Genomic DNA, 13,011 nt, shown 5'->3' with positions numbered 1-13,011 from the left:
CATGGAATGCAGCCCTAATTTTAAATGTGGAGAGTTAAAAAATGAGCTATTCCTAAAATAGATTTTGAATTTCTGCTCTTAAGTGCCATCCAGATTGCTCCTCCTCCCCAAAACACGATGTAAATGAGATGTGGAATCATCACCACACAGGCAGAGGTTCAATGTAATCATTATCCATTTTTCTTAATTCAAAACAAAATCCATGGCAACACACACAGGGAAAGAGTTGCACGTACATTTAGCATTAAAAAAAAGTGCTTATGCTTTGCCTACAATTGATTACAATTAGCCTTCACCAGCCTTAACGACGAGGAGATTTATGGGAAGGCAGAGCCCACATGAACAGTGACATTTTGTCTGCAGTTTTTCATTTTAAAGGAGTGGACCAATCTGAAAACAATTTAGGCTGTTCAATCTCTTCTTTCGAGAATTAACCCAAAATAACCCAATTGGCTCATCATGTTTGGAATTCAGAGTTTCTCATGCATGCAGGCATTTTTCTACATTTATTCCTTTAGGCATTATCTGGCCATGTTATTGGACCTGGTCATCCTCTGATTTCCGCTGGAACGTTTTTCGTTAAGGTCAAACCATTAATCCAGGAATACGAAACAATGCTCCATCACATCTTAATCTCTTCCATGTTTTAGGAGTTACACTGGAATATTTTGACAAAAACTGGAAAGGGGCCTACGTGCTAGAAACTGTGATTGTGCTATACATCTGAGACATGGGATAAAAATGAACATGGGCAGAGATCTACAATAAAATCCTTACTCAGTTTGTTCATATGTTCGTATGAAATAATTCCTCAGTAGGCTGGCTACATTAAATCAGACCACCTTTTTTCATTTATATTTGCAGTTCAGACAGGATTGTAGTATTTAGTTATTTATATGGAGTTTTCAGTACATAATTCAATGATGCTTACTGGAACAGTGCCTGAATTCCAGGCGGACATGTGCACCCCTAAATTTATCCACGGGAATAGGAAGCTTCAGCAGCTCAGCCCATCTGGGACTATTGTTGTGATAAAGCACAAAGGAGTGATGTTCACTCACTGGAGCTTCTCCAGAGCCCAGTGAAATGCAGTCCTGTAAGAGGAAGGAAAACAGTTTTGAAGGTCAAGCAATTACGATGCTTCTATATTTTTGCACACATCAGAACAGAATCTAATAAACTGTGGCAGAATTCAGAGTATAAAATGGACATATTAATAAGAAACGAATTGTCGAAAGCATCTAATCTGACAGATATGAAACAAATATGTTCCCCCTGATATTTTAATTAAATAGAAAAAGTCTTCAAATTTTATTATTGTCTATTTATTGTTAACCTTTTTAAGTTAAGGACAATTTTACAAAAGAGATCACATCTATCAAAAATGCACAACATTTATAGGGGGCTAGCTGAGAAACATACATGATTAAAAACATATATGAGTTGGTAAAATGGTTTGAGAGAACTTAACTTCCATTATGTATTTAATAATGAGTAATGAGCCTGAATTGTTAATATTCCAACAGTAAGGGAATGCTTTGCTAACAGTGGCTATAATATGATAGAATTTAATAATAAGCCTGAGAGGCAAAAGGGCGAGTCAGGAATGAAGACTTCATATTTAGACAAGGCTGACATTGTAGAAATGAGGCAGAAATTGACAACAATAGTGCAGGCAGAACTACTAACTGATGGATGAACAGTAACAAGTGTTCAATCATGTATTTGGTGGGATACAAGACCTGTCCATGCTCCTAAAGGACCAGAGCTCTACTTGTAAAATTAAACAACCTTGGTCAGCAAGGGAAATGTGAAAAAAAACTGAAGGGTAAGATTATATAAAAGCAAAGAACAGTAGAGATCCCTTGGACAGAGAGATATGAGGAACAACAAAAGCATACAAAGGAAGTGGTAAGAGCTGCTAGTAGGGCATGCAAAAAAAAGCTTGCGAGGGATAGCAAAAATAACATTGAAGGTTTTTACAAACATACGATGAGAAAGAAGATGAAAAAGACAAATGTGCGCCCCTTAATCACAGATGCAGATGTTAGTGTAATTGGGAATCAGGAAATGGGAAACTTATTAAACAGCTACTTTGTATTGGTCTTCCCAAAAGAGGATGAAGATAAAATACCAGTGATACAAGGAAAACCAAATGTAAATCCAGGGACAAACCAGATTCAATACAAGTAAAAACATGGTGATGGAGAGATCATTATTAAGGATAGACAAATCGCCAGGATCTTAAGGTTTCCATCCCAAGGTATTAAAAGTAGGTGAGGAAATTGTTGATGTGTTCATCATGATCTTCCAAAACTCTGTTGACTCAGGAATTGTCCCCTTGGATTGGATAATTGCCAACAGCACCCCACTATTCAAAGAAGGGTGAGAGAGATGAGCTCGGAAATTGTAAGCTTATAGGCAGAATTTTTCACTGAGCGGGTGGTTGCGTGCCCAACCTGCTCGAGCGTGAAATAGCGTGCGATGATGTCGGGTCAGCATCCCGACATTATTGTGCACTCGCATAATATTTCGGTCGGTGGGCGAGCGCTAGAGTCGGCAGCACACCCGCCGACAATTAAGAAGCCATTAAAGGAGCAATTGATGGTGAGTTTTCGTTGCCCGTCCAACATTACGGTTGGCGGTCAGGCGAATTGGCCAGGCGGCCTTTGCATTTTTGAGGAAACCTCATCCAAGGGTGGGATAAGGTTTCCGTAATTAATTTTTAAAACATTAAAAGGTTTCGAAAAAATTTATCATCACCTGTGTGTTGAGGTGTCTCATTCTGACGCGTGGACACTTTTCCCAATTTTACCTTCTGTTTTTCTTGACTTAAATTTGTCAGCTCCCTGAGGCAGCTCGTTGCCTTCAGGGAGCTTTCCTTCCATGCTCCCCCGTGCCGACTTCAGCGCTTGCCCTCCTCCCGCCCCCATCCTGGCAGTGCTGAGCCTTTCATATGCCCTTCACACTGGCTGGCTGTTAATTGCAGGCAATTAGAATCTATCATTAGGGACAAGGTGACTAAACATTTGGGAAAATATGAGTCGATAAGAAAGGGTAAGTCACGTCTAATGATCCTTACTGAGTGTTTTTAGGAGGTAACTAACGTGCTAAGTAAGGAAGTGCCTATGGATTTTATTTATATGGACTTCCAGAAGGCATTTGACAAAGTTTCACAAAAGTGGCTGTTAAGTAAAGTGAGAGCGCATGGGTTTGAAAGCAACCTTTTGGCTTGGATAAGGAATTAGTTAGGAAGTAGGAGACAGAGAGTTAAGATAATGGGTATACACTCATTTGGTGAGTCATGCTGTCCCCAAGGATTTGTGCTGGGGCCACAACTTTTCACTATATTTATAAAATACTTGGATGAAGGAATAGGCTGCTGTATATCTAAGTTTTGTTGACAACGTTAAGTTTGTACCTGAAATAGTGTAGATGGGTACAAAAAGTTGCAATGTTGAGATGTTCAATTTGTAAAATGCACTTTGGGCCTAAGAAAGTTAGATCAGAGCATTTTCTAAATGGTGAAAAGCAGAGAGATTTAGGAGTCCAAGTACAGAGATTACTAAACACTAGCGAACAGCTACAAAAAATAATGGGAAAGGCTAGTGGGATGTTGGCTTTGATCTCAAGTGGACTGGTATCCAAAGGAACAAAGTTATGTCACAGCTGTACAGAGCTCAGGTTAGAAAACTGGAGTACTGTATTACATTGAGTCCCAGGCACCACACCTCAGGAAGACCTTGATGGAAATGCAGCACAGATTTACCAGAATGATGTTAGAACTAAAAGGGTTGAATTATGGGAATGGGTTGCATAGTCTAGGCTTAATCTTCCGTATTTAAGGAAATGCAAGGGGTAATCTAATTGAGATAAGTAAAGGATTTGACACAATAGAGAGAAACTATTTCCACGGGTGGGAGAGTCCAAAACTAAGGGGCATGACCTTGAAGTTTGAGTCAGGCCATTCAAGATTGATGTTAGAAAGCACTTTCCCACAGTCAAGATCTGGAACTCTCCCACAAAACACTTGTTGAAATCGGCCAACAAAAAATTTCAGAAGTGAGAAAGATAGATTGTTGTTAGACAAGAGTATTAAGGGCAATGGAATCAAGGAGGGCAAATGGAGTTAAGGTACAGTCATGATCTAATTGAATGGCTGAATAACCTCAAGGGGCTGAATGACCTACTCCTGTTTAATGTTCTTACTTCTTCCTTTTTACCTTCAGGGGCAGCTGGATTCTTCTGCTGGACATGGAGAACAGGAAGCCATTGTGTTGGAAATTATGGGCACAATATACAGTGATACCAATATACTTGACAGCTTTGACATACATTATTCTCATAGACTTTTGAGGGAGGACTTTCCTGGTAAAATATTGCACTTAAACTGTTCAAAAATATCAATGCTAAAGAATGGAAAAAAAAATAATTTTATTTACCTTTAGAACCTGCCCCTCACTATCTAAAACATACATGGTAACATCCACATTCCTTGCCACACTCTTGCCTCCTTTTTCATATTCCCCTCTCTCCAGTGTCACATACAAGTCATTTCTGATGTCACCTGGGTAAACAAGACAAAATATGCAATATTAAGAGATACATTTTATTAAGAGGTTCATTAAAAAAAAATAAGGATTTCTGTAATTTTTATGTTGAATAAGCTTCCCTTTATTTTCAAACCTGTACCTGGGTTGGTCTGAATTATGCATCAACAATAGCCAAGAGGCAGGTAGTTGGCCTGCTCCCAGGTTGTGTTAAGATAGGGTCTAAATATAATTGGGATAATTTTTCTTACAATTTTCTCTCTGATCCCAGTGAAGATAATCTTGGATTGGATTTGGCAGATCATAGTGGACCTGGGATCTGGAACTCGGTAGTCGAGGGGAAAACCAGATGTCTCCCCCAAGGCAAAGATGTCAAGCTTAAAGCTGTTTCATTTCTTCATGGAAGGGAGAAACATTCCATTTATGAGACTGAAGTGTAATTGTGGTAAACTTTATGTAAATAAAACAGACAGTGCGAGCATTGTACCTCCCAGTCCAGGATCTCCTAAATGCCACAACATATGCAAAGGAAAAATATGCAGCGCTATGGGGAAAGAACAGGGAAGTGGGACTGACTGATAACTCGGAGCTGGCACAGTCTTGTGATCTGAATGACTTCTTTCTGTGCCGTATGATTCTACACATTAACCTAGGCAACAGCTCCAGATACGGCAGGAGTCCTTTATACCCCCTTGAAGGGGATATTCTGTGTGTGCATAAATAGGATATTCCATTGTATAGAGCCATACAGGTTTACAGCAGAGATGGAGGACAATCATTCCATGTTGCCTGGGAGCGATCCAAACCAGTTCACTGCACTCTCCCCATAGCCATGTATCTCTTTCTGCTTCAAATATTTACCCAATTTCCCCTTAAATTAAAGCTAGCCTCTCAGTCTCACCACTCCACATGACAAAGCATTTCATGCTTCAATGGCTATCTACAAAAATTTCTCCTCACCTCTCTTATCAGTTTTAAATTGATGACCCTGTATCAACATGTCCTCTAGGAAAGAGTATCGCATTACTCACTCTTATCAAAACTCTCTACTACTTTATAAACCACTATAACATCTGCCTTTAGCCTTCTTCGTTCCAGTGAAAATAGTCCCAATATTTCAAGGTTCTCTTCAAAACGGCAGATTTCCATCCCTGGCCCAATCAACTTATGCCGAATGCTCTCGATGGCTTTAATGCACTCTCCGTAATAGTGTATCCAAAACGGCATACACTATTTTAATTGTGACAAAACCAATATCATGTACAAATTCACAAGCAATACTTCATCCTTGTGCGCTATACTCCTCCTAATAAAACCCCAATTTCCCATTGACTTTTTTTCAATCTACTTGCATTTGAATCGCAGGGTCTGTATTAATTTGCACCCTTCAGTGTCTTTTCATTAATTGCACCACATCAGTCACTTAGTTGACTTTATAATGGTAGAATCATAGAGGTCGACAGCACAGAAAAAGGTCCTTCGGCCCATCAGGTCTGCACCGGTCAAACAAGTACCTAACTATCCTAATCCCATTTTCCAGCACTAGGCCTTGTATGCCATGGCATTGCAAGTGCACTTCCAAATACTGATTACATGTTATGAGGGTTTCTGCCTCTAACACCCTTTCAGGCAGTGAGTTCCAGATTCCCACCACCCTCTGGGTGAAAAAATTATTCCTCACATCCACTCTAAACCTCCTGCCCCTTACCTTAAATCTATACCCCCGGTTATTGATCCCTCCACCAAAGGGAAAAGCTCCTTCCTGTCTACCCTATCTATGCCCCTCATGTCCCCCCTCAATCTCCTCTGCTCCAGGGAAAATAACCCCAGTCTAACCAATCTCTCCTCATAACTAAAACTCACCAGCCCAGGCAACATCCTGGTAGATCTCCTCTGCACTCTCTCTGGCGCAATCACATCCTTCCTATAATGTGGATTCCAGAACTGCACGCAATACTCCAGCTGCGGCCTAACCATCGAATTTTTTTTTTTTACAGTTCCAGCAAACCTCCCTGCTCTTATATTCTATGCCTCGGCTAATAAAGGCAAGTATCCCAGATACCTTCTTAACCACCTTATCTACCTGTCCTGCTACCTTAAGGGACTGGTGGACATGCACACCAAGGTCCCTCTGATCCTGGGTACTTCCCAGGGTCCTACCATTCATCGTGTATTCCTGTGCCTTGTTTGTCCTGTCCAAGTGCATCACCTCACACTTATCTGGGTTAAATTCCATTTGCCACTGATCAGCCCATCTGACCAGCCCGTCTATATCCTCCTGTAATCTAAGGCTATCCTCCTCATTATTTACCATCCCATCAATTTTCGTGTCATCATGTCATCCACAAACTTACTGATCAACCCTCCTACATTCAAGTCTAAATCAAGACTTTAATTCCTCTAACTAAATAACGGAATGCTTCTTTCCTGTTGGACTTGAAACAAACCAATCTAGGAAATAGCCCTGGATGTATTCTAAAAAGCAATCCCCACTTTGGCTATCACACTCCTCACTTGACAATTTTCTCTTAGAATTTGCATGACTACAATCAGGAGTGAGATCACTGCTCATTTTTCACACTCCCAAACTTGGAATGTTGAAGTGCATTGCAGCAGCATTGTTGCAGTCTCCAATGAAATCATTAACTCAGTACAAAGCCCCATACCTTCCTGCTCTCCATATGTCCTATGATGCAGTTTATTTACTTGTTAAGCTTTCAATGAACATGTCTCCTCTGAATATTTGATTCTCTTTGTTACAATGCAAAAATATAAAGGACAGCATTATCGAAGGGAGAAGTGGTTTCAATGCACTCCCACACACAAACTATGTCCCAATTCTGCATTCATGTAAAACTACCTACGCAGTTATTGTGATAAAAAGTGCCTGCTGCCCTCTACTGGCAGAGTTTGTTATCTCATGATGAATGAATGAATGAATGAACATCCTGTTTGCATGTATCAGTTCTCTTTAGGTCAATTTAGTTCCATTACAGGCAAAGCATTAAACATTGAAAAAACCACAACTGCTGCAGGACATATCCATTTTTAACATGTTATCACTCATCTATAGAGAGCTTCAGCCAGTCAGCAAATATTCTAGTGATGAAGCCAGTCAATGAGTACCTCCAAGGAAGTCATCCAAATAGATATCCAGGATCATTCTGGTTGCCAAATAAAGAGGCACTGCAATCAACACAACTTGGTAATGGCCCACTGATCACAATACTGGACTTCATTGCATTTGGACAGCTGATGTTCCCCATGATTTACATTCTGAACTCAGATGATTGCCCTGGCCACCAATGTGAATGGGTTAGCATCTGATGCTCCTTATCTGAAATGGGAGCTCTGTAGGATGGAGAAAATGTGAATACAGAAATTCATCCTACAACGAAACAGATTTTCTTTTCGGTTTGAATAGAATATCTAGTTGAGGAATACTTTGTATTGGAAGTTTTCACCCAGCCAACTGGAGTTGCTCCTTCAGGGGGAATCTTAGAGTCTTAGAACATAAACATGAGTTGGGACTATTTCCAAATTCCAGCCCTTCACTGGGTGTAACTCGCCTGCCAGGGAGATCTTTCTCGAGACATCCGATTAAGGATGTCAGGTTGCTAAGGCCACAAGCCAGAGGACCTGTGGCTTTGGAAGGATGGCAGCCCCACTATCAGAGGAGGAAATGCGTGGGCACCTTTTTCTTGAGGCACCTTCTGAAGAGGTAGTCAATTTTATAAAATAAACGGTGGTCACAGATGCCATGCCATGCCTGTGGAGGGGAAATCCATGAACAGGGTGGGCTGCTGGCAGCAGCTGTGGTATGCTGATGGCTGAGATTCTGGCAGGTGGGCGAGTGTATGAGACCTCTCAGATTCCGCTGGCTACCGGTGCCCAACTTCTGTCCCCGATATGCTGCTCTTCGGTGATATTTCAAGTATCTTTGATCAGTTTACTGCCCTTCCTCTACCACTGGTGCGACTGAGACACTTCAGCCTCCTGCTCTGCCTGTGACTGATCACTGGTCTGCTGATTTTTCAGCTTCAGTCTGTTCCTGGCCAGGATACCAGAAGAGCAAACCCCAGCTGCTTTTGGATTTTATGGTGTCCCTCAACTTCATCATTTTTCTCCCTTGCATGAGAGTCTTAACACCTTGTAAATCTTCATTCCAATGGAAATACTTCAGTGTATCCTTCGATACTCTAACCTCAAACAGCTGCTGGAATTCACTTGCTTCACTGACAACAGCTGCTTGAAGTTTCATGCTGATTCCACCTGACCAAAGTTATCATTATTCCACCAGACCTCTGACTTTAATTCTGGACTCTTGCCTATTATCACCATCTGTTTCCTATTTCACATGTACAATCATGTTTTTGTGTATCATAATTTTTATGTAACTAGACCTATGTAACTTCAACTTTCCCTGTGTCCATTCCCACACACATTTTGGCTGTCACTTCAGATCCGAGCCCATTAAGCTATTTCCACTTTTGTTCTTTCTATTTAGCTTATTTTCTCTTTACCCCTCCTAGACCCTCTTATTTATTCCTTCATGGGGAGTGTGCACCGCTGGCTAGGCCAGCATTTATTACCCATCCCAGCTGCCCTTGAGGAGGTGCGGTGAGTTGCCTTCTTGAACAGCCGCTATCCGTGTGGTGCAGGTACACCCACAGTGCTGTTAGGAAGGGAGTTCCAGGATTTTGACCCACCGCACCCAAGGAATGTCAAAATAGTTCCACGTCAGGATGATGCATGGCTTGGAGGACAAATTGCAGGTGGTGGTATTCCCATGCATCTGCTGCCCTTGTCCTTCTAGGTAGTACAAGTCTTGGGTTTGGAAGGTGCTGTTGAAGGAATCTTGATGAGTTGCTGCAGTGCATCTTGTAGATGGTGCACACTGCTGCCACTGTGCACTGGTGTGGGAGAGAGTAAATATTTAAGGTTGTGGATTGGGTGTCCACCACATGGGCTGCTTTGACCTGGATGGTGTCGAGCTTCTTGAATGTTCTTGGAGCTGCACTCGTCCAGGCAAGTGGAGAGTATTCCATCACATACCTGACTTGTGCCTTGCACAGGCTTTGGGGAGTCAGGAGGTGAGTTACTCACTGCACAATTCCCAGTCTCTGACCTGCTCTTGTAGCCACAGTATTTATATGGCTGGTCCAGTTCAGATTCTGGTCAATGGTAATTCCCCAGGATGTTGATAGAGGGGGGTTTCAGCGATGGTAATGCCATTGAAAGTCAAGGCGAGATGGTTAGATTCTCTTTTGTTGGAGATGGTCATTGCCTGGCACTTGTGTGGCACAAATGTTACTTGCCATTTATCAGCCCAAGCTGGTTACTGCCCTGGTCCTGTTGCATTTGGACATGGACCACTTCAGTGTCTGACAAATCGTAAACATGCAGAATATTGTGCAATCATCAGCGAACATCCCCACTTCTAACCATATGATGGAGAGAAGGTCATTGATGAAGCAGCAGAAGGTGGTTGGGCTTATGACACCCTCCTCAAGAATGGAACATGTCGCAGGCCTGAGATAATTGACCTCTAAAGACTTCAACCATCTTCCTTTGTGCTTGGTATGGCTCCAACTTGTGGAGAGTTCCCCCTCCTCCCCACCACTGCATCTGATTTCCATTGACTCCAGTTTTGATAGTGCTCCTTGATGCCACACTCAGTCAAATGCTGCCTTAATATCAAAAGCAGTCACTCTCACCTCACCTCTGGAGTTCAGCTCTTTTGTCCATGTTTGGCCCATGGCTGTAATGAGGTCAGGAGCTGCATGGCCCTGGCGAAACCCAACGTAGCATTAGTAAGTAAGTTACTGCTGAACAAGTGCCACTTGATAGCACTGTCGACGACACCTTTCATCACTTTGCTGATGATCGGGAGTACACTGATGGGGCAGTAATTGGCTCAGTTGGATTTGGCCTACTTTTTTGGGCACAGGGCATAGCCAGCAATTTTCCATATAGCCAGGTAGATGCCAGTATTGCACTGGAACTGGAACTGGAACTGCTTGGCTATGGGCATGGCAAGTTCTGGAGCACAAGTCTTCAGTACTATTGCTGGAATATTGTCAGGGTCCATAGCCTTTGCAGTATCCAGTGCCTTCAGCCATTTCTTGATATCACGTGGAGAGAATTGAATTGGCTTAAGACTGGCATCTGTAATGCTGAGGTTCTCCAGAGGAAGCCGAGATGGATCGTCCACTCGGCACCTCTGCCTGAAGATGGTTATAAATGCTTCAGCCTTGTCTTTTGCACTGCTATGCTGGGCTCCCCCATCATCAAAGATGTGGATATAAGTGGAGCCTCCTCCTCCAGTGAGTTGTTTAATTGTCCACCACCATTCACGACTGGGTGTTGCAGGACTGCAGAGCTTACATCTGATCCATTGGTTATGGGATCACTTAGATCTGTTGTCAGGGCCCATAGGTTTTGGTCACCTTTCCTAATGTCTCCTTATGTGATTCAGTGTCAAATTTTATCACCAACTCTGTTTCCCAAATGGCCACTTTAGTGTTTTTATTTTGTCAGATAACTAAGTTAAACTTAAATGATTTGATCATGGTCTTGTTAAGCACTTCATGTTTTACTACATTAAAGGCATTATCTAAAAGCAAGCTGCTGTTATACAAGTCTAAAATAAGATCTGGTGTAGTGTTTTTGGCTGTCTTCCAAAGACTAGGAAGATTCCACGTAGACACAATATAGGACCAGTAGCTATGGTAATCTGTAATATTTGGCAAGTGGAAACAGTTTCTGGGATGGAGGGAGGTGGCGCTTGCCCATGGGAGCAGTCTGAAACACTAAAGCCAAAAATATCTGGAATGAAAACCATGAAAGGAAACCCATAAAATTGTAATAGTTGCTTCAGATTACTCGATTGTAGCTTACTGATTTATACCTAACACTTCCATTCCACAAGTTAAAAAAATAGATTGCTGTCTGACGGGCAAATCGGTCCATGATTCCCCTTCCTCCCATGGCCAGAATAAAATAAAAGGTACAGATAAAACTAAGCTCATTGAAGAAGCATGACACACAGTTAAAAATATGTTTCACTGGAGCTTCTGCAATAAAATTCAATGTTTGGTTCTTTATGGGTTGGAAGCATGACACAGATGGAGAAGCAATTACTTCCTTTCAGGAAAATTAGGGCACCGGTAGATCATTTTTATGCAAGAATTTTATAATTAACATGAGCTGAGAGAAATCATTTAAGTTTAACTTCATTATCTGACAAAATAAAAACAGTAAAGTGGTCATTTGGGAAACAGAATTGGTGATAAAATTGTACTATATACTTTGGTGCATTCCTAAATGTCTCATGAAGATTAAATCAGAAGAATGAACACAATGCCTATAATGCAATCTTGTCAGTTGTCACATGTGTACCAGTACAACACTTGAGGCAAGAGGCCATTGTTGAACCTATACATAAGTAAACTCTTACCACATTCTCAGGATATCCCAAAGTGTTTAACTAACGATAGATTACTTTTACAAGTGCAGTGCACTCACTTATGTACACAGCAACCAATCAGCACACAGCAAGCAAGGTCCCACAAGTGAAATGACCCGCAAATCTGCTTTTGGTGATGTGTGTTGAGGAAGAATATTCGTGAGAAAACTGGGTTGAATTCTCATGCTCTTCTTCAATTATTGCCAAGGGGTCTTATATTTTTTCACCTGATAGAGCCTTGGTTTGGTTTCTCACCATTTCTCGCGATATTGCATTCTCTCAGTATTCTATTGTTGCTTGACTCACATGCTCAAGAACAACTTGCATTTATAGAACAACTTCCACATTGAAAAGTTTCCCAAGGCACTTAGATACTATCAGAGGAAAAATGGACAATATAAGGAGACATTCAGAAGGATGACAAAAAGTTCATCAAGGGATGGAATTTAAGGAAAAAAGGGAGATGGAGAAAATTCCAGAATGTGTGGCCATCAGTAATGGGATGCAGTTCACAGAATCACAGTGCAGAAGAGGCCCTTCAGCCTATCTAGTCTGCACCGACACGTGAGAAACACCTGACCTACCTAATCCCATTTACCAGCACCTGGCCCACAGCCTTGAATGTTTTGACGTGCCAAGTGCTCATCCAGGTACTTTTTAAAGAATGTGAGGCAACCCGCCTCCACCACCCTCCTAGGCAGTGCATTCCAGACCGTCACTACCCTCTGGGTTAAAAAGTTTTTCCTCACATCCCCCCTAAACCTCCTGCCCCTCACCATGAACTTATGCCCCCTTGTGACTGACCATTCAACTAAGGGGAACAGCTGCTCCCTATCCACCCTGTCCATGCCCCTCAGAATCTTGTACACCTCGATCAAGTCACCCCTCAATCTTCTCTGCTCCAACGAAAATAACCCAAGTCTATCCAACCTCTCTTCATAACTTAAATGTTTCATCCCAGGCAACATCCTGGTGAATCTCCTCTGCACCCCC

At 41.9% G+C, this 13,011-nt stretch overlaps 1 protein-coding gene across 2 annotated transcripts in view; it reads right to left on the bottom strand.

The window, feature by feature from the left end:
- LOC144696600 (dedicator of cytokinesis protein 4-like) overlaps nucleotides 1-13,011 on the bottom strand; it is a 391,455-nt gene that overhangs the window by 171,980 nt on the left and 206,464 nt on the right. For both annotated transcript variants that reach the window (XM_078568091.1, XM_078568092.1), the window contains exons 14-15: nucleotides 4,443-4,567; nucleotides 932-1,094 (exon numbers count right to left, since the gene is read on the bottom strand). In XM_078568091.1, coding sequence (XP_078424217.1) covers nucleotides 932-1,094; nucleotides 4,443-4,567 — 288 coding nt within the window. The remainder of the gene's footprint in view (nucleotides 1-931; nucleotides 1,095-4,442; nucleotides 4,568-13,011) is intronic.

Source organism: Cetorhinus maximus, chromosome 22 (genome assembly GCF_964194155.1).
Source record: "Cetorhinus maximus chromosome 22, sCetMax3.hap1.1, whole genome shotgun sequence".
Lineage (NCBI taxonomy): Eukaryota > Metazoa > Chordata > Chondrichthyes > Lamniformes > Cetorhinidae > Cetorhinus > Cetorhinus maximus.
The sequence above is the reverse complement of the archived record's forward strand: the minus strand, read 5'-3'. Positions and strand labels throughout refer to the sequence as shown.